The sequence below is a fragment of the Panthera leo genome, chromosome A3 (genome assembly GCF_018350215.1).
Source record: "Panthera leo isolate Ple1 chromosome A3, P.leo_Ple1_pat1.1, whole genome shotgun sequence".
Lineage (NCBI taxonomy): Eukaryota > Metazoa > Chordata > Mammalia > Carnivora > Felidae > Panthera > Panthera leo.
In genome coordinates this window covers 101,434,463-101,460,714 of record NC_056681.1, presented here as the reverse complement: position 1 = coordinate 101,460,714, position 26,252 = coordinate 101,434,463, and the positions used below count along the sequence as shown (strand labels likewise).

The 26,252-nt window shown below is 44.8% G+C and overlaps 1 protein-coding gene and 1 pseudogene across 2 annotated transcripts in view; one reads left to right on the top strand and one right to left on the bottom strand.

The window, feature by feature from the left end:
* Window positions 1-10,358: 10,358 nt before the first annotated feature.
* LOC122215251 lies at window positions 10,359-13,745 on the bottom strand (annotated as a pseudogene).
* A 6,903-nt stretch (window positions 13,746-20,648) lies between these two features.
* Window positions 20,649-26,252, top strand: part of EIF2AK3 (eukaryotic translation initiation factor 2 alpha kinase 3) — a 67,798-nt gene continuing 62,194 nt past the window's right edge. The window contains exon 1 of one of the 2 annotated variants that reach the window (XM_042932972.1): window positions 20,649-20,800. In XM_042932972.1, coding sequence (XP_042788906.1) covers window positions 20,745-20,800 — 56 coding nt within the window. In that variant the 5' untranslated portion in view covers window positions 20,649-20,744. Of the gene's footprint in view, window positions 20,801-20,971; window positions 21,525-26,252 lie in introns of those variants that run through there. The other variant, XM_042932971.1, reaches the window with a different exon arrangement.

Sequence of the window (26,252 nt, the reverse complement as noted above, 5' to 3'; positions counted from 1 at the left end):
TGCTCACCTTCTGTCTGTCTGTCTGTCTCTCTCTCAAAAATAAACATTAAAAAAATGTTTTTAAACGCCTCTCTGTCTACCTTCTTTTCAGAACCAAGATCAAGATTCTTCTATTAAACAACACTCTTGGGGCGTCTGGGTGGCTCAGTTGGTTAAGGGTCCAGCTTCAGCTCAGGTCACGATCTCACGGTTTGTGAGTTCAAGCCCTGTGTCAGGCTCTGTGCTGACAGCCCAGAGCCCGATTTCTGCTTTGGATTCTGTGTCTCCCTCTCTCCCTGCCCTTCCCCCTGTTCACGCTCTCTCTCAAAACTGAATACACGTTAAAAAAAAATAAATTTAAACAGCACTTTTGCCCCCTAATTTAGCAATGAGGGGGAGGGTCATCAGTGCGGTGGCCCAAGGGCCACTCCTCCACCTCACAGTCTGGCTTTTCCAGGTCCTGCCCGTTCTCCCAGAACAAACTGGTAAATAAAGGCACGGCTCCTCCAGGCCCCACCCACTAGCAGCCAGGCCACAGCCGCTTCTGCCTTTGGGGTTTCAGAAAAGCAGATACAGATCAGAGCCACTCTTGGCCTCTCTGAGTGAAACTGGGGGGCTGGGCTCCGAGGTCAGGTGATTGTCACCCCACTGGAAACACAATTACCAAGCCAACAGGAAGAGCTTATCATCAGCACACACTAACTGCTTCTCGAATTCAGGCCCCGCCAGGAAGCTGCTTTCAAAGAGAAATAAGGGAGCTGTGGAGTGCCGGCAAGGGGAAAGTATGGAAACATCTTCTCACCTCCAAGTGCAGCCTCGGGAGAGGAAGCCTGTGTCCCAAGGACAGAGCAGAGGGGCAGACTTAGTGGGCGGACAGCGGAACGCGGCTGGTGGAGGAAGGGTGAGGCATGGGCTGGCACTGGCCTTTACCCAGCAGCTCCCTTCCCTCCAAGTCGTCCAGACTCGGCACTCAGAGGAGGGCGGAGAGCCCTACGGTCCCAGCCAGAGAACAAGTCCAGGCAAACACTGCTCGTTCAACCATTCACTTATTCACTTGTCATTTAGCTGATATTTACCGAGATCCTATCATGTGCCTGCTCGGGCACAGGTGCTGTGGGATGGCAGTCAGCCAGAGGGCCCCCACGCCGGTGGGGGCAGCAGGAGACCGGACAGCACCACCCAGTCACCAGCCTGTCAGGATTACCTCTTGCCTTCTTCATTTTCCAGCTACCGGTGCTATTTCTATTCCACCCAGGAAAATGGCACTGACTGACTCATGATCAAGAGTGTGAACGCTGAATTATTTTTCTAGTCCTGGATCAGCACTGATTCAAACTCTTTTCACCAGCCAACTGCACTCGCTTCAATTTTTTTTTACGTTTATTTATTTTTGAGGGGGGGGGGGCAGAGAGAGAGGGAGACGGAGAATCCCAAGCAGGCTCTGTGCTGTCAGCGCAAAGCCTGACGCGGGGCTCGAACCCATTAACCACGAGATCATGACCTGAGCCAAAGTCGGACGCTCAACCGACTGAGCCCCCAGGTGCCCCCCGACTGCACTCATTTGAGAGAAAATTAATGGGAATTATTCTATAACCAATAGAATAGAGGCAGGGAGGGTAAGTGTTTATTTTCCCTGCGGTGCACATTCAAAAGATAACCAAGAATTAAATAATGTCCCTAATACCATCAGTGCCTTGGCTTGATCAAAATAAATGTACAAGTGATAGGAAGCAAAAAGGCAGGGAGGAAGAGGAGACAGTAGTGGAGCTTACTAAGAAAGAAGTCAGGAACCTGCCAGAGAGACTCAGTGCCACTGTGAGTGAAGCAAGATTAGAATTTAATAACGCTACCTCCTGGGCCTCTCGTAACCACTGTGCCAAAGGTTATATAGATCTTTCTGAAAACTGGTGAGTAGAGATAACAGCCGCTCGTTCTCCAAATCTCAGCTACCAAGCTTCAGAACGTGGAAGCCAGCAATTATGCAATGTGCCCAAAGAGGCATCAAAATGATAATAGAAAGACACACCGTATTTTCTTTTTTTCCTAATTTTTGTTTTTGATCTTTATTTTTGAGAGAGAGAGAGAGACAGAGCGTGAGCAGGGGAGGAACAGAGAGAGGAGGAGACACAGAATCCGAAGCAGGCTCCAGGCTCTGAGCTGTCAGCACAGAGCCCGACGCGGGGCTCGAACCCACGAACTGCGAGATCATGACCTGACCTGAGCCGAAGTCGGACGCTTAACCGACTGAGCCACCCAGGCGCCCCAAGACACATTATATTTTTTATTTTTACATTTTGGCTCTCGAGAGAATAAAACTTTAGAACCGGAAGCACCCAGAAAAGCCATCTTTAAATTGGTATTTAGCTACAAATGTATTTTATTGTGTATTTAAAGACATCTCAGGAAGGGAATTCCACAGCTTCCTGGATAAATCACTCCACTGTTTAATAACTTCTTTAACTTTCCCTAAATCCACTCTCCTGGGTTTATTTATATGCTCTGGTTTTGTGATCGGGAGTGTTACTATTCTCTGCTTTCACAATTCAGCATCCCCAGTGAGACAACCCTCAGTGGGCAATACAAGACTCTCAAGCAGTGGGATCTGTGGGAGATGGTGGTACAGGTGAATTGGGAAGGAACTAAACACAAGGCTGGCTGACTGGACCGACAAATGGAAACTTCTCTGTCAACAGCACATAGCAGAACTCTTGCCTTGAGATACAGCGAATCCTCCTGCTCAGGAATCTTTTGTGTTGTTTCTTCTCTTTGGTTCATTTGAACTATATATTTTTTACATTTATTTATTTATTTTGAGAGAGAGAGAGAGAGAGAGAGACTGCAAGTGGGGGAGGGGCAGAGAGAGGAAGAGAGCAGGAGCCCAAGCAGGCTCCGCACAGTCAGCGTGGAGCCTGAGGCAGGGTTCAAACTCTCAAACTGCAAGATTATGACCTGAGCCGGAATCCGACGCTCAACCCAGTGAGCCACCCAGGCGCCCCTGAACTATATTTTTTAATGTCCAGGGTGTTTAAAACCTGTTTAAACGTCATTGGTCCCCTGCCTCTCTAGTGCAGCCCTTGTTTCTCAGGCTACGCCAATGAAAAGAAAATCAAGGGTATGGGTTATAGCCCAAGAGATTGACCTGTTACCGCCTACCCAATCTTCTGGTAACTCCAGCTCCCTAGTTGGCCATGCGAAGGCCCCACCCAGAGTTCTTCCTCTCCTCAGTATCAGACGTTTGTTGTTTTGTTCAGCCAGCATCCATCCCCCCATCTGCTGATAGAGGAACTCTGATTTCCCGGTAGGAACGCACCCCTCTCCCACCCACTGAATGCTGTCTTGAGGGGCTTGCTGACCAAGGGGCCCTGCCCTTCTCCAGCTGAGAAGGGACTCATAATCCAAGCTCGGTCAAAGATCCCTCTCTCCAAGGAAGGTGAACTTTGACAGTGTGACTCCGTGGAAAAAAATGACTGAAGTGCTCTCTCCTGATGACTTATGTCTAAGAGCCTGTCCATGGGGATCTCCTTTCTCGAGTCCCCCCAAACTGCCACAGTTCCTGTACTTTCAGAGACTTGGTTGTTCATTCAGCCTTTCCTTTAATTCCGTGAGCTATCCAATATCCAACATCCTTCTTGCGTGTGACCTGAGGGTCAGGTCCTAAAGACAGTGGCAAGGCAAATCACATAGAACTGAGACCACCCTATATAAGGAGATATTCTGCAGCAGTGAAAAAAACAAACAAACAAGGAAGCTGTCTTTGAGCTGAAATTAAAAGATCCCCAAGATATATATCTTTTAAACTTCTTATTGCATAAAATTTCAAACATATACAAAGGTAGACAAAATAGCACAATGAAATGCCATAGACATACTTCCAGCGTCAAGACCCTTAAACTCATGGCCAATCTTTTTCCATCTATACGCTTACCTACTTCCAACCCTTCCCTCCAGATTATTTTGAAGCAAATCTCAGACTTCATATCGTTTGACCCACAAATATTTTAACATACGTATCTCTTAAACAGAACTATGATACTATTACATCATCTAAAAATTAATTCTTCAGTGTCATTATGTTGAGTTCAGATTTTCCTCATTTCTCATTTCCCATCCTCTGCACCCCCCCCCACTGTTTGTTTTTTAGTTTGTTTATTTGTTTGTTTTTGTATGTTTTATCAGCCTCCAAATAAGGTACTATGTCTAGAGTCCCCAAGACCACTCCTAGGTTCGGTGATTCATTAGGAGGACTCACAGGACTCAGCATATGGTCATACTCATAGCTATAATTTATTACAAAGAAAGGACACAAGCAACATCAGCAAAGGGACAAGGCGTACAGAATGAATTCCAGAGGAAATTAGAAGGGAGCTTCCAAAAGTCCTTTCCCAAAGGAGCCACACACGATGTAATTCCTCCAGCATCGAATTAGGACAACACATGTGAAATGTCTGCTAGAGAAACTCACTAGAGACTCAGTGACTGTGGTTTTTACTCAGGGCTGATCATATTTGGGCACCCACTGCTTGGCATGTACCAAAATTCCAGACTCCCAGTAGGAAAGCAGGTATTCAGCACAAATTACATTGTTTTTATAGTTTATGCAAAGTGAGACATTCTTATTAGGGAATGGTGAGAACCCACCCCAATCTAAGTTCCCAGATGCCAGCCAAGGGCCATCCTTGCAAGCAGGTGTTTTTAGGGTAGCAGGCTCAGGCCTGCTGTGTTAACTCTTTTCTCCACAGGTGCACACACTGCAACTGATTGATATCTCTTAAATCTCTTTTATTTTATTTTTTTAAGTTTATTTTGAGAGAGAGAGAGAGAGAGCGAGCATGTGTGCATGCGCCAGCAGGGAAGGAGCAGAAAGAAAAGAGAGAGAAGGAAAGAGAGAATCCCAAGCTGACCCCACATGATGAGCACGGAGCCTCATGGGGAGTTTCAACGCAGGGCTCAAACTCACAAAAGGTGAGATCACAACCTGAGCCGAAATCAAGAGTTGGGCACTCAACTGACTGAGCCACCCAGGCGCCCCTCTTAATCTCTTTTAATCTACAGGATCACCCCCATCTCTTTTTACCCCTTGTAATTTTTTTTGTTGTTTCTCATAGTTCAGATTTTGCTTATGGCATCCCCGTGGAGTTAGTTGAAATATGCCTCTGTCCCTTGTCTTTCCCATGAACGGGTAGTTATATCTATAGGCTTGATGCAATTTAGGATTGGTTTTTAACATTTCTTTGGTAGCAAGATGACTTCATAAGTAGTACCATATACTTTTATCCGGTGGTATATTACATATGGTTGTCTATCTATTGTGATGCCACTGCCTGGCTCTAGGGTCTACACCCATTAATTCATCAGAGGTACAAAACGGCAGAATTCTAATTCTATCCTTACTTCTTCATTAGTAGAATACTTCTATAAAGAGAAGCCTCCCTCATCATGTTTGATTACTCAGTGGTATAGTTTGTACTGAAATGCTTGATTCACACCCTCCCCCCACATTTTCCGGTTAAAAAAAATTTTTTTTAATGTTTATTTATTTTTGAGAGAAAGAGAGAGAGAGAGAGAGTGGGGGAAGGGCAGAGAGAGAGGGAGACACAGAATCCAAAGCAGGCTCCAGGCTCTGAGCTGTCAGCACAAAGCCAGACGCGGGGCTCGGACCCAGGAACTGTGAGATCATGACCTGAGCCAAAGTAGGATGCTTAACTGACTGAGCCACCCAGGCACCCTAAATTTTTTTTAATGTTTATTTGTTTTTGAGAGAGAGACAGAGCACAAGCAGGGGAGGAGAGGCAGAGAGAAAGGGAGACACAGAATCCGAAGCAGGCTCCAGGCTCGGAGCTGTCAGCACAGAGCCCGACATGGAGCTCGAACTCATGAACTGTGAGATCATGACCTAAGCCGAAGTCAGATGCTCAACTGACTGAGCCACCCAGGTGCCCCCATTTGATGATTTATTCAACAGAATAAAAAGGCAACCCACAGAATGGGAGAAAATATGTGTAAACCACGTATCTGATAAGGGATCTGGATTAATATCCAGAATATACAGAGGCCTTCTAAGATTTAACAGCCAAAAAATTGAACAACCTGACTCAAAAACAAGGAAAGGACTTGAATAGATATTTTTCATAAAACGGTATATGAATGCCCATTAAGCACATCATAAGACGCTTAAAATCACTATCGTTAGGGAAATGCAAACCAAAACTACGAGAGGACACCACCCCACACCCATTAGTATGACCGCTACCAAAAACCCAGAAAATGACAAGTGTTGACAAGCATGGGGAGAAATTAGAACCCTTATGCACTGTCAGTGGAAATGTAAATTGGTGCTGCCGTTATGGAAAACAGTGTGGAGGTTCCTCCAACACTTGAAATAGAATGACCAAAAAAAAAAAAAAAGAAAAGAAATAGAATGACCATATGATCCAGCAATTCCACTTCTGGGTATATACACAGAAGAACTGAAAGCAGGGTCTCAAAGAGATATCTGTGCACCCATGTTCATAGAAGCATTATTCACAATAGTTACAATGTGAAATGGATAAGCAAAATGTGTTATACACATACAGTGGAGTATTATTCAGCCTTAAAAAGGAAGGGGATTCCAGGGTGCCTGGGTGGCTCAGTTAAGCGTCCGACTTCAGCTCAGGTCATGATCTCGTGGCACGTGAGTTCGAGCCCCGTGTTGGACTCTGTGCTGACAGCTCGGAGCCTGGAGCCTGCTTCGGATTCTGTGTCTCCCTCTCTCTCTGCCCCTCCCCTGCTCACTGTCTCAAAAATAAATAAACATTTTTTTAAAAAAATTTTTAAAAAAGGAAGGGAATTCTGACACATGCTAACAACATGGATGAACCTTGACGATATCATGCTAGTTGAACTAAGCCAGACACAAAAGACAAGTACTGTATGATTCCACATCTATGAGGTACTTAAATAGCCAAAATCATATAGATAGAAAGTAGAATGATGATTTCCTGGGGCTGAGGTGAGGGGTGCGAGTTATTGTTCCATGGGTATAGAGTTTTAGTTTTACAGATGAAAAGAGTTTTGGAGATGGATGGTGGTGATGGTTGCCTAATACTATGAGTATATTTAAACCCCACTGAACTATAGCCTTAAAAATGGTTAAGGGGCGCCTGGGTGGCTCAGTCGGTTAAGCGTCCGACTTCAGCTCAGGTCACGATCTCACGGTCCGTGAGTTCGAGCCCCGCGTCGGGCTCTGTGCTGATGGCTCAGAGCCTGGAGCCTGCTCCCGATTCTGTGTCTCCCTCTCTCTCTGCCCCTCCCCCATTCATGCTCTGTCTCTCTCTGTCTCAGAAATAAATAAAACGTTAAAAAAAATTTTAAAAAAAATGGTTAAGATGTTAAATTTTATGTTCTGTGCATTTTACCACAATTTTTAAGATTGGAAAAGAAAATTACTTGGGAGCTCTTAACCAGTCTGAAGCCCAGGCTGCACCTCTGACCAATTAATTACATCAGATTTTTGCGGGTGGGATGCAGGCATTTGTGTTTTGTTTTGTTTTGTTTTTTAAAGCTCCCCTAATAATCCCCAGGCTGCCTGGGTGGCTCGGTCGGTTAAGTGACCGACTCTTGATTTCGGCTCAACCCGTGATCTCATGGTTTCATGGATTAGAGCCCCACATCGGGCTCTGTGTGCTGACTGAGCAAATGGAACCTGCTTGGGATTCTCTCTCTCCCTCTCTGCCCCTCCCCCACTCGCGCTCTGTCTCTCTCAAAATAAATAAACTTAAAAAAAAAACCTTTTCTAATAATCTAAGTGGTCAAAACTGAATCCCTACACACCACTGGAAAATAGATGTCACGTCTTCCTTCTCAAGCTCTTTAGAAACAACTGTGTGAAATGTTATATAGGATCTCTGGTATGTTAAAAAAAATTATAAAAGCTTGTATCATCTAAATATTTATTCCTCTTGTATCTTTTTTCCACCCTTTCCCCCTTTTCTTCTTTCCCTTTTCCTCCCTTCCTTTCTTCCAAGTATACCTAATTGAATTTGTGTAAGTTCAGTGTTTGTATGATGCTCTGTCCCTCCTCCAACAATTTGTTTTCCAAAGCAGAGATTTGTGCCTTCCCTGCCCTTCCTCCCTCCAATTTTTATCTTGTCTCAAGATCTAGTTCCAGCCCCTAACTCACCACCCTCTTCCCTTCCTTTAACTTTCATTCCAGAGGTATGAACATATGAATGAATATAGTTCCCACCTAAATAACATGCCTGGGACTTGCCTTAATTTCTAGCATTCCTAAGATGGGTGTGTTCAAGTCCCTCTGGAATCCTCACTTTCTCATATTACTGCATACAGTTGGGTACTCAGGGCTTAGTAAGATATGCCAGCCGATTGAAGAGAAGAAGTCTTCTTTGGGTTCTTTGAGAATCGGTATGGTAAGGTTAGTTGTTGACAGAGCTGGGTGTGAAAAGCAGGACACTTTAGGGGAGGTGGAAAGATGAAGGCTCAGTGCACCAGGCTCCATGCAAGACCCTAGAGACCCAGTTATGAAAGGCACAGCACCTACCCTAAGGAAATCACAGTCTAAAGGGGACCTAGGTAATTAAACAGGTGATTAAAATGCCTTAGAATAAGCTCTGTGCTAGAGGTGAGCTAGAGGTGGATTTTATGGAAACTAAAGGAACCAAAACTATCATGAGGAAATGAGGGAGGAGTCAGGAAGGCTTCCTGTAGGAGGCCTTAAATTTTAACTTATTTTTAACTTAAAAAATACACAGGTAACATAGATTCACTGTTGCAAATCAGAGTGAATTTAGAAAGAACACTTAAGATAAACATAAACACCTTTTTGAAGATGTTCTAACTTGTGCCGTGTTGGAGGGAGTTGTGAGACCAAATGTATGATCACCCCCTTGTACACGGTGCTATCCCAGGAACCCATGCTTGGTGACAAGTAACTGAAAATCCTGATCTAGTGCTATGCTGAAATCAGTGCTCTGCAAAGAAGCAGGTCCCTGGAGATGCAAGAGGGGGAAGACTGGATCCCAGTCATAGGAGGAGCTCCCCTCGGTTCTCTGATGGTTGGCAACAAAAGTTACCCGACCAATGAAAACACTGAGGGGTCTTGCTGTTTGGGGTGTGGCTTGCGCCCCATGTGACTTTTCATTGCATGTATCCCGGAAACATCAAAGCCCCGTGTCAGGCTCCGCCCTAGGTGTGGAGCCTGCTTAAGATTCTCTCTCTCTCTTTCTCTCTCTCCCTCTGCCCCTCCCCCACTCATTCTCTCTCCCTCTCCCTCTCTCTCTCTCTCTCAAAATAAATATATTTTTAAAAAGTCTCCTTCCTGGTGGCACAGATCTGTCAAAAATTAGAAAATACTGAATTGTCCACTTAAAATAGGTGAATAGGTGAATGTGAATTATATCTCAATAAAGCTACTAAAAAAGGGAAAAGCCTCCCTCCTAATCTCTTACCCTTGTGCCTTGGCCACCTTGTTTGTTTTCCCAGAAACAAAAACTGTGACCAGTTTTCTTCTTCCAGAGATATAGAGATACAGAAATAGAGGCATAGAAATATATACATATATTTCTTTCCTTTCCTTTTTTTTTTTTCTTTTTTTTTTTTAGCAGGAAAAGGCTGTACCTTCTCCCTCTTTTGAATACAAAACCCTTGAGAGACAGATGGAGTCCAGCTGCCAGGACAGTAGATGTACTGGCCGTGTGGCCATTGAAGGGAGGGGCAGGCAGGCACCAGAGCTGTAAGCCGGGTTATTAGGCAGGGTGAGCGGAGTTGAGGCTGTATTGATGTAAGCATGGAAGACGGAGGAAACCAGAGACTGCAAGGAAGCCTTTGCTTAGCTTGGAACCCAGGCTCCCTGGTCTTTTGCCACCATAAAAGGTGACCAACATATCCCAGTTTGCACAGGACTTTCTATTTTATTTTATTTTATTTTATTTTATTTTATTTTATTTTATTTTATTATTTTTTAAAAAATTGTAATGTTTATTTTTAAGAGAGAGAGAGACAGACAGACAGACAGACAGACAGAACATGAGCAGGAGAGGGGCAGAGAGAGAGGGAGACACAGAATCTGAAGCAGGCTCCAGGCTCTGAGCCATCAGCATAGAGCCCGATGTGGGGCTCAAACCCATGAACCATGAGATCATGACCTGAGCCAAAGTCAACGCTTAACTGACTGAGCCACCCAGGTGCCCTTTATTTTATTATTTTTTTAAAAAATGTTTGTTCTGAGAGAGAGAGGGAGAGGGAGGGAGGGAGGAGGCAAGTGGGGGAGGGGCAGAGAGAGAGGGTGAAAGAGAGAATCCCAAGCAGGCTCCACACTGTCAGCACAGAGCCCAATGTGGGGCTCGATCTCATGAATCGTGAGATCATGATCTGAGCCAAGATCAAGAGTCAGATGCTTAACCAACAAAGTCACCCAGGCACCCCAGGACTTTCTATGTTAAAACAGGAAGTCCCAACTCCCAAAAAATCCCCCAGTCCCAGAATATGAAATCATCCTGGTAAGTTGATCCCCCTTCTTTTCTCCCCAGGAAATGGTGAGTTTTATTTTATCTTTTCTAGGTAGAGGCTTGATTTGTTCTTGAATGTCCCAGGGTGGAGAAAGGGTAGGAGGAAGCACAGAATGTAGAGGTCTATTCCGTGTAATGTTCTCCCTCATTCTCATCTCCACCATCAACAGAGACAGCAGCAACAGAGACAACAGAGACAGCAGAACTGAACTTGGAGGCCAGATTTTCTTCAAGTTTCTTTGGCTCAGGTGCAGATCGGGGAACTTGACCCATTTTGCCGTCTTTCCTATGTGACTCCTTCCAGTGGTCTTTCTTCCCTCATCTCCTGAACCACAGCTGGAGTTCCCACTTTGACCTTTTGGGACATTCATCCCACATGCTTCAAGTTCATCCTTCCATGGTGATCTTTTCTCAGATGGTTGAGCAGGAACCCCCCACCCCCAGTAGGGGATTGCTGCGGCATCTGAGCTCTGAGATGGAGCAGGAGGGCTAGAACTTCACTGCACTGGAGCATTCTGCTTCCAGAGGCTGTTCAGGTTTGGGAGGTTTCGAAGTTGGAGAGTGACAATCTTCCTCTTGATTGTTTTCTAGAGACTTCTCATGCTCTGTTCTTTGTGCATGTCTGCCAAATGGGGCTAAGTTCCCAGTCCATGATGACTCACTTCCTGTCCTCAACCGTTCCTTCTTGAGTTTCTTCACCTTGCCATCTTGGAATCTCTCCCAAGGCTGACCTTCTAGTTTTGCTTCATCCAGCTGACATTCCTCTGTTCCTTCTCTCTCCTGCCCCTTCTGTAGCCACTCTTCCACTTCTCTAGCGCCTATGTCAACAGGCTTTGCCATCCCATAGGCTGTTCAAATGGACTGTGTGCTGCTGGCAGAGGAATTAGCCTCCTTGGAAGTACCCCACGGCCATTGACTCAGATTGTTGGGGGAACCTGTGTGCCTAAAGGCATCATGCTTATAACCATCCTGAGAGCAATAATCTCTGGAGCCCCATGACCCATCATCTCCTCTGTCATATCTGTTTTCATAGCGGTCCCTTCTTCCTCAGTGGATATCATCCCTATGGTACCAACTACCAAATGCTCTTCTGTCCTGCCTATCCTGGAATCATAGCTTCCGTCATAGTCTCCGGTGCTTCCGTCGTCATAGTGATACAGTGATGCCAGCCCCCATATCAATCCATATCCTGGTGCGGGCCATGACGGTACCACATCCCAATGCCCATCACAATACTGGCCTGCATCATAACGGTCCTGACATTTGTCTCCAAGCTATCATCACCTCTCCTAGGCAGATTGTCATCAAAGCTGTCTGTTGCAAGATGGGCCCTCCAGTGTGTATCTGTTTTGTCAGAATTCTGATTTCTGTCTCCACCCCAAAAATGGCCATTCCTGTTTTTAGCCTGCGTTTGAGCAGCAACATCCCCTCAGATTCTCCTGTTACATAGAGACTCTTCATTTGAGGCTCAGGGCACTGAGCAAGGAATTCAAACTCAGGTTCTCAAACTTAGCATAACCAAAATCTCTGAACCTCTCTGGGTTGCTGGGTTCACATGGTAAAGGTACAGCAGCAGTGATATCGAATCCTCCAAAGAATTCCTTAATGGAGTCTTCTGTCACAGCACAGGGCAAGTTCCCTAGAAAAACAGTGCAGGTGGAAATTTGGGAAGATGGGCCTGCTTGATATTGGGTTCCTGAGCAGCCCTTGGAGCAGTGGGCAGATAGAATGGTCAATTGTAGGAATCCTATACATATGGTCATCATGACTGTGTCGAGTGGTTGAAATATCTCCTTCCAGGTTATCTGTCTCCTCAGCCCAGCCGACTGGTCTGGGGACATAGGTGCTTCCTCCACCAGTTCCCCATCTTCGGCCAGAAAGTCTGTTAAGGAGACAGTCTTCCCCTTCTTACTCTTTTTTTGCTGGGGCTGTCACATTGGGAGAGGGAGAGCGATTGGCCCATTTATGATTATGAAATGCCCCCCTTTCTTTTTTAGTAATCTTTCGTGCCTTAAACTTGTCATTACCATAGGCTGGGAGAAAACACTTGCAAAAGATATACCTAAGAAATGACTGTTATCCAAAATATACAGAGAACTCTTAAACTCGACAAAGAGAAAAAGAATAACCCAATAAAAAAATAGGCAAAAGACCTGAACAAACACCTCACTAAAGAAGATATACAGGGGCGCCTGGGTGGCTCAGTTGGCTGAGTATCCAACTTTGGCTCAGGTCATGATCTCACGGTTCATGGGTTGGAGCCTCGCATCGGCTCTCTGCTGTCAGTGTGGATCCTGCTTTTGGATCCTCTGTCCCCCTTCTCTCTGCACCTCCCACGCTTGTGCTCTCTCTCAAAAATAAATAAACATAAAAAAAAAAAGAAGATATATAGATGGCAAAGTAAGCATATAAAAACGTGCTCAAATTATGTGTCATTAGGGAAACGCAAATTAAAATGAGATACCATTATATACCTATTAGAACAGCTAAAATCCAAAACAATGACAATACCAAATTCTGGCAAAGGTGAGGAAGCAGAACAACAGAAACTCTAAATCGTTGCTGTTGGGAATATAAAACGGTACAGCCACTTTGGAAGACAGTTTGTTGGTTTCTTACAAAACTAAATAAACTCTTACCTTTTACCCAGTGGAGTTGAAAACTTATGCCCACACAAGAACTTGCACATGGATGTTAACAGCAGCTTTGTTAATGATTGCCAAAACCTACATGCAACCAAGATGTCCTTTGGTAGGTGAATGGATAAATAAACTGTGGTCCATCCAGACAATGGAATATTATTCAGCACGAAAAAAGAAACGAACTATTTATCGAACCATGAAATGACATGGAGGAAACAACAGCATGTAGGATATTAATCATAATTATTTTCATAGCTGATAGATTTTTTTTGTTCAAATGCTAACCACTGTGTATGAATAATTGTAGGAGCTCTATATGTTTTCCTTCTCCAAAGATCATTTAACTTTCTCCTGGCAGAAAGAATAGGGGCAGGTCACCCTAATCCAATAAGGGTATATAGTATTTTGAGGCTACTTTTTAAAGGCAAGTTATTTCCACTTTATCTTTATTTCCATCTGCAGACTGTCCAGAGTCTCTGCTGGAGGTGTTTTTCAGATTTCCCACTTCTTGCTGGGCCTTGGCTTCTGTTTTTTGACTCCCTAAGCCTGATGAGACCATTTCACTTGTCAGCCTATTATCTCCTTCTTTCTGCTCAGGCTTTTGATACCTTACCTGCATGGTGCATGGCTAAGGAACCAGCAAGTGCCTTGGTGGGAAAAGGGGGTGGAATATTAACTCACTTTTCAATAATTCTCTTTTCTCTGAAATCTGAGCCCTTCCAGTCCTGGCTCTCTTGTTAGCCCTGAACTCCACGTTGTGTTCTGCCTTGAGACTCCTAAAAGCTCCCTAAGATGTGCCTCTCTGCTTGAGTCTAGGTCCTGCACTTTTTGCTTATAATTTCAGCAAATGTCTCAGGGGGGAATGATGGAGAATGTCACTCCTCTGATCTCATATTTTCTTTCTTTCCTATTCTTAGCCCTTTGAGTCCTAGATGCCTTGGTTGCTTTCTGATACCTTCAAAGGTTTTTTTTTTTGTTTGTTTTGTTTTGTTTTTTTTAATCTAATTTACCATCATTCTCAGTGAGAGATGTGGTCTAAAACCAGCTCTTAGATCAGAGCTGGAAGCATTTGACCAAATACTGATAGCTAAGATACAGTTTTCAGTCTGGCCCACTCATAAAATTATATGTGGTATGAGGATTTGATTCTCCCATCATTTTTCTTTATTTGAACCATGTAGAACACTTGCTTTTAGAGGATACTATGTTTTTTTGGGTTTTATTTGACAGGAATGAATCATATATATATATATATATATATATATATATATATATATATGCAACTTACTTTTTCTCTGTTGCTTATAACAATTAAAATAGTATTATTTGGTGCCAATTCAATAAACACAAATGCGGGGTGCCTGGGTGGCTCAGGTGGTTAAGTGTCTGCCTCTTGAATTCAGCTCAGAGAGAATTCCAAACAGGCTCTGCACTGTCAGCATGGAGCCCAACGTGGGACTGGATCCCACAAACCATGAGATCATGACCTGAAGCCAAAGTCAAGAGTTCGACGCTTTACCGACTAAGCCACTCAGGCGCCCCTCCTTTTTCTCCTTAAGAGTTTAGCCTCTGAAAATCTGAGACTCACCTTTTTTAGAGGACAGGCATGTATAACTGGACACTGGACATATATACACACACACAGCCCATATACATTTGCATGTGTGGGTGTAGGGATTTGTTTCTGCGTTTATGTGCACATGCCTGCAGATCCCACTTTTGGAAAGATCTCCAAGGGGACCAGAAACGATCATTTATATCTGTCCAGGACTGGACTGAACTGTGTAAATTCAGGAGTTGATAATTATCAGTTACTATCCCGCTGAAGCCTCAATGCATTTCTTTAGACTCAGTCACTCAGATAAGGGAATTCATGGTGGGTGTGGTAGAATAAAGCACGGTCACAAATCTTCTCTGCCTTGCGGTACTAATACACATCTCCACTCCAGTGGTGGCCTCTTGGTATATGGCTATGCTGCTTCTCTGCCCTTTGACTTTGCACTTGGCAGTGTGGCATACTTTGGCTCCAGGGATGTTAGCAGACATATAAAAGCAGAGGTCTGAAATATACATGTGTGGTGTTCTTCTTTACTGCTAAGTGGCATTTCATCACAAGGCGGGAACTGCAACTTGTTTATCCATTCACTAGTTGATAGACACTTTCAGTGTTTCCAGTTTGGGAAATTAATGAGGAACCCGGCTAAACATTCACATAGAGGTCTTTGTGTGAACAAATGTTTTCATTTCTCTTGGGTAAAAACCTAGGAATGGACCCTTAAGTCTTTTGGTGAGTGTATGTCTAATTGTATAAAAAGTGGCCAAAGTGTTTCCAAAACAGTTTACCATTTTTGCCTTCAGACCAGCAGAGATGAGGGCTCCAGTTCCTCTACACCATCACCAGCACTTGATACTTTTTTTCCAAATAGTATTTTTCCTAATAGATACGGAGTGATATCTACATTGTGTGTATTGCTTTGAAGCAACTGTTCATGCTAGATTCAGGCACAGATCTAATCGATGACTCTCATGTACAGCACTTGTGGTAGATTGGATTTTTGCTCTCTGAAATCTTGTACCCATGCCCTTTGTCAGTGACTTTGCAGTTTCTCTCACAAGAGGCATATTTTCCTGCCTCATTGATACTGGGCCTGGCCATATGCTTGCCTTAGCCAATGGAATGCGAGTGGAAGTGCCAGTACTGCAGTCCTATTTTTTGTTTTGTGCGGGGGGGGGGGGGGGGGGGGGAATGCAAACAGGGGAGAAGGGCAGAGGGAGAGGGAGGGAGAGAGAGAGAGAGAGAGAGAGAGAGAGAGAGAGAATCCCACGCAGGCTCCATGCTCAGTGTGGAGCCTAATGTAGGACTCCATCCCATGACCCTGGGATTATAACCTGAGTTGAAATCAAGAGTTGTGTATTCAACCAACTAAGCCACCCATGTGCCCAACAGTACTGCAGTTCTGACTCCAGTTTTTTTTGTTTTTTTTTAAGTTCACTTATTTATTTTGAGAGAGAGAAAGCATGAGTGGGGTTGGGGCAGAGACAGAGAGAGAGAGAGAGAATTCTGACACAGCACAGAGCTTGAGGTGGGTCTCGAACCCACAAACCCTGAGATCATGACCTGAGCCAAAATCAAACGTTGGACACTCAACAAACTGAGCCACCAAAGTGCCCCCTGACTCCAGTTTTAAGAGGCCCTGTAATGTCCATTCATCCTTCTTGTGTTTCTGCCATGGCCAGAAGAAAAATGTGTTCTGGCTAGATCAAACCCCCAGGTGAAGGGCATGAGTTCCACATGAGTATAAATGTTTCACAAGCACAAAATCAAAAGACGCTCAAAATCATTAGTCATCAGGGAAATGCAAACCAAAAACACAATGAAATATCACAGCATACTCACAAGAAAAGCAAAAATTAAAAGACTGACAACATCAAGTGTTGTTAAGGGTATGGAACAACTTGGGAGTCTCGTATGCCACTGGTAGGAGTATAGAGTGAAACCATGGTGGAACACAGTTTGGCTTATTGGACATTTACATATCTTCTTTGCTTTTAAGTTTATTTGTTTATTTTGAGAGAGAGTGAGAGCGGGAGAGGAGCAGAGAGAAAGGGGGGGAGAGAATCCCAAGCAGACTCTGCATTGTCAGCACAGAGTCCGACGCTGGGCTAGATCTCATGAATCATGAGCAGAAACCAAGAGTCGGTCGCTTAACCAACTGAGCCACCCAGGCAGCCCTGGACATTGACACATCTTCTCTAGTGAAATTGCTAGTCAAAGCATTTGCAAAGAGAAGAATTTATATGGGTAGGCACCCAACAGAGTTTGCCACACAGTGAACTACACAGTGCCATATCAGTTGACTATTGCCATAATAATGCTGTGTAAGAAACCATCCCAAAATGCAATGGCTTAAAACAAAAATTTCTGCTCTCACATCCTTCACTCGGGGATTGATTGATCTAGCCAGAGCACGAATACTGTTTGGCAGATTCTTACCAACTTCACATACATCAACGACATGAGCCAATATTCCATTTCTAGGCATTTACTAAAGAGAAATAAAAACTAAACCTACGTACACAGAGACTTCTACATGCATGTTCATAGCAGTTTTATTTTCAGTAGCCCCAAATTGGAAATCTCCCAATGTTACAACAATATGCAATGGAATACTACTCAGCAATAAAAATGAATACAATGTTGCTACATGCAAGAGCATGCCTGACTTTTAAAACATTATGCTGAGTGAAAGAAGCCAGACACAAAAAGAGTATATACTGTACAATTACATTAAAAATTGTAGAAAGTCTACTGTGACAGAAGACAGATCATTGATTACCTGCAGCCTGGGGTGGAAGAAGGACCCTGTGAGGAGACACAAAGAAGTTCTCAGGCAAGGTGGGAATGTTCGGTTATCTTGACTGGCGTATACACCTGTTGAAACTTACCCAAGCAGGCACTTTCCATAGGTACACATATTATACTTTGATGAAGTGGGTTACCAATTCTCTCCTTCATCCTCACTAGCAGAACCCCAGTTTTGTTCAGAGTGCCAGTAGGATTCCTTTGTGGCTCCAGATGATGATTTGACATGGTCCTGGCCTGGGAAAGGTAAGCAGAAGTCCCTCAGTGGGGCTTTTAGGAAAGCTCTGGACAGAGGGCAAATTCAGGCAGCACCAGATACAGGCTTCTCTGCTAACAGACTGAGCCTCGGATTCTAAATCGCTGGCCTGCCTTGCTCACCTTCTGGACCATGCTCAGTTTTAGAATGTCAATTCTAAACTGGGCAACCCCAGGCTACGATACTTAAGCACACCAGCTTCCTTTTGTGGCTCAGACTTATTGATCAGCTATCCTTCCTGGTCCCAAATATTCTTACACTTCCCTGAGGAACTCACACTTATAGGCCAAGGTTCCCAGGCAGCTACCATGACTCTCCATGCTGTCCCCCAACTGGCAGCTATTCTCTTCCCTCCTTCAAGTGATTTTCCTAGTCAGCTGACCATGACTCATGATCATGACTCTTCTTTTTCCAAAATGGAAATATTTGCATGGTTTGTTTTTTTTTTTTTTTTTTTTCTGAGTATAAAGCTTGACCCTCCTTCCTGGCATTTTCCACCACTGTGCTCTTCTGTCTGTGCCTTTTCATCTTGGCACTTATCTTGTTTTCATCATATAAATATATGTGTGATTATTAAAATAGTGGCTGTCTCCCTAACCAGATAAATGTTAAGCTTCAGAAGGGCAGGGACCATGCCTATTTTGCTCACACCCTTACTCCCATGGTACTCCCTGAATAGTAATGAAGAAGTGAAGGAACAAAACTTCCACATCAATTGCAGGTGGCAAGCAGACTCCTAACTCATTAGCTTGGATTACTGTTCGTGCCATGATCATTTTTTGAAAAAGTTAAAAAACCATGAAGATAAGGTTCACTAACATATATACACTAGCTAATTTCAAATGGGCCATTACAAGTAGTCAACAATCATTTTTCATCTCAAGTTAATTTTTTCACACCTTCCTCACTTTGGCAAGAGATTTTATTTCCTGTTTTGTTGAATAAACCATGGTCAGCTAGTTTGAACTCTCTCATGTATTTTCTTTTTTCAAAATAAGTTATTCTTTAGGGGTATTTCTTCACCTTTCACCAAGGAAGGCATACCTTTGCTTCCCCTGATACTCTGGGATCTTGCTTCCTTAATGACTCCCTTCTATCTACAGCAACTACAATCTCTTCCTGTCCATTTGTTTCTTTCCCTTCTATTGCATGAATTCATTCATTCATTCAATAAATATTTTTTAAACATTTACTAAACACCTTGCATTGTTTTAGGCTCTATTTAGGAATATATCAAAGAGCAAATCCTCATTAGAACTTACAGAGAAGTGGAAGGAGACAGATGATAAGCAAAACAGATATATCAATGATAGTCCTGGGGTGCCCGGGTGGCTCAGTCAGTTAAGTGTCCAACTCTTTGTTCCCACTCAGGTCATGATCTTTCAGTTTCATGAGTTCGAGCCCCACATTGGGCTCTGTGCTGATGGCATGAAGCCTGCTTGGGATTCTCTCTCTCCCTCTTTCTCTCTGCCCCTCAACCACCCATGCTGTCTCTGTCTCTCTCAAAAATAAATAAACTTTAAAAAAAATGACAGTATTTAAGGTCTAAGGAGAGAAATAAATCAGGGGAGGAGTTTAGGAAGTGACCTATAGGAGGGGTTTCAATATTTAAGAGGGTGGTCCAGAGAGGCTTCACTGGCAAGGTAACAGAGCCTTGAAAGAAGTGAAGGAACAAGTCTTTTGAGCATCCAAGTGTTAGGGGCTGAAGTGTGTACCTTCCCCCATTTCCAAATTCCTATGATGCCCTTGCCCCCAGTACCTCTGAACGTAACTGTATTTGGAGATATGGCCTTTAATGAGGTGATTCAGATAAAATGAGGCCTAATGAGGGTCATAACCTGGCCTGTGGGGCAGGAAAACCAGTGAAAAGTGTTTTACACAGGAAACACTGAGTTACTGGGTTAAATACAGATGATGAGATGAAGACAGAGTTGTCCTTTTAAGTTAGCAATGATGGCTTCAGTGAGAGCAGTTTTGGTGGACTTGAGCTTGAAAGCCTGACTGTAGTGTGTTTGGGAGGAAGAGAAGAATTGAAGACAAGATGTTTAGAATGCTGGAGAGTTTTGCTGTATTGAAGAGCAAGGAAGTGTGGCAGGAGGTGGAAGAGGAAGTGGGGTTTTTTGTTTGTTTTGCTTTAGGACGGAAGAAATTAGAGAATGTTTGTATGCCAATATTTTTCAAAAAAACTTCAGAGTTTTGATGAGGCAATAGCCTCCCAGCTACAGCCTCCCAGCTACCTTCCTCATTTTTGATGTTATTCTTTTGAATACACTGCTGATGGACGTATCTTACCGTTTCATCAATCTGCTCAAAAATTTTCAGGGTCTCTTTAACTGCCGTATGAAAAGGTCCATCGCCTGAGATGAACATTCAAATTTTCTCCAGTTTGACCTTTTGCAGTCTTATCTTTCTTCGTCAGAGCCCTATAAGCGAGGTACAAAGCATGCCAGACCAGGGTCAGAAGGCTTGGATTAAAGTCATCGTTTCGCAAGTAGTAGGTGTGTGACTTTAGAGAAATTAGTCGACGCATAGGGCCTGGACTCCTTCTCCTTTATAACAGGGAAGGGGGCGTGTCAGGGAGACTGGATCCTCTATAGGCCGGCATCTCTAGCAGGCAGTAATTCTCAGCACCATCACGACCACAAGCAGGATACTCTGCTGAGCCCGTCCTGCCCCTTCCACTTCTGGGGACCACACGTCTTGTACCGCCACTCATTTTCCCTACTTCGCTTTTGCTTTTCCAAACAGACCAGGCTTTAGAAGAGCGACAGTGGCAGCTCCTTTAAGGTCGGCCGCCTCCCGGCCACCAGGGACTCGCTTCCCACTCTTCCTTTCACTTGGGACCATCCTCTCCACAGTCAGAATCCGCCACGTATTAAGTGCCGCTTCCAACCAATCAAGAAGAAGTTATCTCAGACCTTTGAGGAGCATCCACTTCTACCAATGATCTTCAAGTCTGCTCTAGCGCCTCATTTTGAGGGGCAAGGCCAACCACAGCGATGGCCAATCTGCTCCGGGGAAATGTATTCCGGGTACTGAGAGGCCTACCAATCAGGTAAGAAGATTGCGGGAAGGGCCGTTTCTCATTGGTAACCGCGTCCGGGAGGGGGCCGGGCGCCGGAAGACGGCAATACGATTTGATTGGTAGGCGTGATGTTGACATCCGGGAAAAGCCCACCTTCTCCAACAGGACCAACCTAGGTCTCCAGAGTGGCGGTGGCCGCAGCCAATCAGAGAAGAGACGCGCTGAAAGTTTGTTCAATGGGCGATGACTGAGGGAGGTTGTCACTCGGGTGGCGGTGGCGGAGGCCGGGCTAAGACGTGGCCGGGCCAGCTCCACTCGGCAGCCCAGACGGTCGGGGAGGCGGCGGGGTCCCTAGTGCGTCCTCGTCCTGGTCAGGGGCTTTTAGCAGCGGGAGAAGCAGGCGCCGGCGGCTGCACCTCCATGTCCCCGCGCGGGGTGGGACGCTGATGGAGCGCGCCACCCGCCCGGGGCCGCTCGTGCGGGCGCTGCTGCTGCTGCAGCTGCTGCTGGGGCTCGCGGCTGGCACGGTGGCCGCAGGGCGCGCCCCCGACCTCCCCGCGCCGAAGGTGGAGGCGGCGTTCGGCCTGGGCGCCGCGGCCGCTCCCACTTCAGCAGCGCGGGTGCCGGCTGCGGGGGCCGTGGCTGCGGCCGAGGTGACGGTGGAGGACGCCGAGGCAGTGCCGGCGGCCGCGGTCGAGCAGGAGCCGCGGGAGCCGGAGCCCGACGACGAGGCCGAGCTACAGCCGCGAGGCAGGTGAGCGGCGCGGGCTGAGCGCCCGGGCCGGCGACCCGGGAGTCCACTTGTTTACGCATGCGCTTCGCGGAGGCTATGGGGTCCGTGGTTTCCCCCTCGGCAGTGGCCTCTAGCACACGGAGACGTGCGGTGACCCGGGGGGGAGGGGTGAGCGCAGAGCCACGTTCCCATCCCCCAGGCCAGCGACTGGCCTCTCCCCCGTCCTCGCTTTCGGGCAAATGCAGCATCCTCGAAGGTGTCTGGGGGATGCTCAGGGAATGGAGCGCAAAGGTGGGAAAGAAACAGCACTCTCCCTCTTTCATTGTTTTCGAACTTGATTCATGTTGCAGGGACTCCCTCCCCTTTTTTGTCTTCTGTGGATCACCCCAGTATCCCTGCTGGGGTGATAGCTGTTCGGGGAAAGGACTTTACAAAGAGGTTTCTGTAATTCCCTTTAAACACACCCCTGTAGTGGCTGGCCCCTGGACCAGGGGTGAGGTTAGTGTTGCTCTAATTGAGATCTGCAGAACATCTGCATCAGATCACCTGGGATGCTGCTTAACTGTACAGATTTTTAGGCCCCACCCCAGTTGTGCCAAATTAGACTTTCTTGGGCTAAGAACCTGGAATCTGCAGGTTTAACAAGCACTCCAGGCAACTCTTGTACACATCAAAGTTTAAGAGCTGTGGGTAGGTCTTGAATTTTGGCAGTTCTTTGATATTTAGAGGGTTTAAGAGATGTAAACATTTAAGATACGGTCTTGGTTGATTTGCTTAGCCTCCTTAAAAATGTTACGTTAGGCTACATCTTTTTAAACACTTTTCAAAGACTGTACACAAATGTAAGACATTTTAATAGTAAAGTATTTTGCAGGCAGCTAATGTCAGCACAAGTGGGGGAAAAAGTGATGTCCCCTCTAACAAACTGAGTGATAGAAGGAGCATTAGGTAAATTAAACCAGAGAGGGCGAGGAACTGTATTAGAAAGTATTGTAAGCTTGTAATATACCAATTACTAGATCCTAACAAGTTAGATTTCATTTTCAGTTAAATATCAGAACCTCAATCTATACGCCTGGGATAATACCAAAATTTTCTGGGCACTATTGCAACATTTGTATGTAGATTTTTTTCTTTTTAAATAGCAAACATTTGACAAAATTTTCATAGATTTTGTAATGAATTAACTTTCCTGGAAGAGTGTTTTTGTTTTCCTTAAACTTCTGAGGCATCTGTTCGAAGTAAGTTACATGAAGTAAAGTAGATGTTTCATTTTTCTTAGGTACAGGTCCACTGCAGCAGGTGCTTACTGGCACTGACAGCCCCCAGGATGCCCTGGGGTTAACAGAGGTCAGAGGCAGATAGTCCCTGTCTTCCAGGAGGTGCGTGTCGTCTAGCAGTGAGGATTAGATGAGGAGACCCGTAATGACATTACAGAACAGAAGGAGTGCCCCGAGTGTCCCACGGTTTTTGTGATGTTCAGTGGGTGGAGTTTTGGGGGTGAAGTAGGTAAAAAGCTCAGAAAAGGCCATGGCAGAGTGAATTGGTTTGTGAAATGTGAGTAGGATCATGGTGAACAAACACTGGACTTGAGGAAACAGGAAGAGGCACAGAAGCTGGAAAGGATGTTTAGGGAACATTTTTGTCTGTATATCTGTGTGTGTGTGTGTGTGTGTGTGTGTGTGTGTGTGTCCTGTGTGTATGAGGGAGATACAGACATGCACATATGATGTGTGCTGGGTGGAGAGTTGTGGAACATGAGGCTAGAACGATAGGTTGGGACCAGATTGTGTATGTAGAGTCTAACACTAGTAGCTTCGTCATGCCCTGGGAGCATGTTAGAAATACGAATCAGGCACCATCCGGATCCACTGAAGGAGGATCTGGGTTTTGACATGATCGCCATATGGTCCCCATGCACATTACAGTTGGAGAAGCGTGTAGAGTATCTTGAATGCCAGGTCTGTTTAAGTTTATTGTTAAGTGGATATAGAACAGAGGGGAGAGATTTGAGAGATTTGAGACAGAATCTTGGTTCCTGGCAAATGAATTGATTTCCTCCTCCCTGGGCACCCCTGTCCACAGATTGAGTTGAGGCGGGGTGGTCAGAAGATGGGGGTACACGTGGGGAAGTGGGGAAATTGAGGAGAGCAGGGAAGAAAAGGTAAGGGGCACGGTGTTGGGGCATGGTGACTTGGAGGTACAGGCAGGCCACCCAGAAGGAGTAATTTGGGAAGCAGCTAAAAATGATGGCCTGTAGTTGGAGAGAAATCAGAGTACAGAGTTGAAGCTGTAAGAAAGAGGAGGCTTGTGATAGACCTTAAGACATGCCTTACATCTGGGGCACCTGAGTGGCTCAGTTGGTTATGGGTCCAACCTCGGCTCAGGTCATGATCTCACAGTTTGTGAGTTCAAGCCCCACGTCGGGCCCTGTGTTGACAGCTCAGAGTCTGGAGCCTGCTTCGGAATCCGTGTCTCCCTCTCTCTCTCTGCCCCTCCCCCTGCTTGCTCTCTCTCTCTCAAATAAATAAACATTGAAAAAAAAAAAAAGAAATGCCTTATATTTTAGAGAAGATGAGCCAGCAGAGGAGACAAATCCCACGGGTTGGGTTGGAGGTGTAGGGTGAGGACTGAGAAGAATGAGGGATTTGGTGGTAAGCACGGGTAAAGAATTTAAGTCAAGCAACAGAGTGCTCAGATTGCAAGATGGTAAGGATTCATCTATGGTGTTCAGCCCCACTCCCTCCTTCCTGCACTGCTCAGCTTGACCGCAGGCAAGTTCTAGGAGTGGTTATCCGTTCAGAGGAGGGAGCCTGTAGAGACAGGTTGAAGAAGAAAGGAATAGAGGAGGAGATGGAAGTCGTTGGAGAGGATCTACTTGGCAAACAGGAGGACCACTTCTTTCTCAGACACAAGGAGAGTGAAAATAGAGGAGTTTTGCCTGGCAGAGAGTAAGTGATCTTGGGCAAACAGAATCTTCTAGGAAGAGATAGGCCCGTGGTTAGGAGTCTTCCTGGTAGCTTGAGATAGTATGGAAAGTTGGAGAAGCCTTGGATAAGTAAATTGATAGAGTCAACAAAAGAGACATATGCCAGGTTTATAAAACTTCTTCCTAAGTGCTCTTTAAAAAAGTGAAAAACCAGACAATATCGGCGTTGCATAATAATAGACCAATATCCTGTTTATTTAAAGGAGGAGGAACAGATTTGAATTAACCAAGCGTTTATTACAAACAGCTGTGAAGAAGAAGTATGGTACTTGCAAAACTGTTTTAAAAAGAGGGAGGTGGGGAATTAAGGTTGTTATTTTTGCTTGTTGTCTTTTGATGCCCAAGAAGCAATATGAGACCCACAGGTTCATTTTTTTTTTCTCTTTGTGGAGTTTTCATTGGTTTTATCCAAACTGCTTACTCTACATCTCAAGAGCATGTAGATGAGTAAATAAACTTTTTTTTTCTTTAAAAAGTAGCCAAAACATTTTTAATGTTTTATTTATTTTTTGATAGAGCCTAAGCAGGGGAGGGGCAGGGAGAGAGGGGGACAGAGGATCCAAAGCGAGCTCTAAACTGACAGGCTGACAGCAGTGAGCCCAATGGGGGGCTCAAACTCGCAAACTGCAAGATCATGACCTGAGCCGAAGTCCCGAAGTCAGATGCTCAACCCACTGAACCACCCAGGCGCCCTGAGGATACTCTTCTTTATTTGAACTCAGAAGCCTTTACACACTGAGGCATTTTGCAGAAAGGGCCTGGGTTTTCATCAGCTGCTGTGAGCTGTGACTCCAGCGTGCTTCTCCATTTCCTAAATACTGCCTGGGAACTTCATCTGTTTTTTTCCCCCCTTTTTGTAAGAGAAGAGCTGCTGCTGGACATTTTTACTACAAAATATTATAAAATAGAGGAGAACTTGTAGGTCACAGAACTAAATGTAAGGGGGGGGAATTAATTTTATTTTTTTATATTTCACCCTTTTCCATTTGTAAATGGCCATTTTGATTAAAAATGGCTCCTAGAACAAAGCAGAAAGAGTGTGTCCAAAAATGTTCTAATCTCATAGAGAAAGGATATCTGGTACTCATGTTGTCTATAACATTGAAAACTTAAATGGTATTCTTTAAGGTTTAGCTGATGTGGCAAAGCTATGAAGTATAGCAGGTGATTTTTGGCATCGTTTGTTTTGATTTGGGGCAGGGCTAGTCCTGTGGTATGTTTAAATAAAGGAGGTTTGATTTGAAGATTTACTTAGTAGGTGAGGACTAAGAAGTATAGTCTAATTAGTACTAGTTTGTGTTTGGACAAGAACCTATGATTTCTTGAATAAGAGCATACGTTTAGGTGAAGATTCCTGGCTACATTAAAGCATATTTAACCAAATTGCATTTTTATTTATTTATTTATGTATTTATTTATTTATGTATTTATTTATTTATTTTTAATGTTTATTTATTTTTGAGAGAGAGAGAGAGAGAGAGAGAAAGAGAGAGAGTGTGAGTGGGGAAGGGGCAGAAAGAGAGCAGGAAACACAGAATCCAAAGCAGGCTCCAGGCTCTGAGCTGTTAGCACAGAGCCCGATGCGGGGCTCGAACTCACAAACTGAGATCATGACCTAAGCCAAAGTCGGATGCTTAACTGACTGAGCCACCCAGGTGCCCCTTTGTTTTTTTGTTTTTTGTTTTAAATTGTTTTTAATGTTTATTTATTTTTGAGAGAGAGAGAGACAGACAGACAGAGCGTGAGTGGGGAAGGGGCAG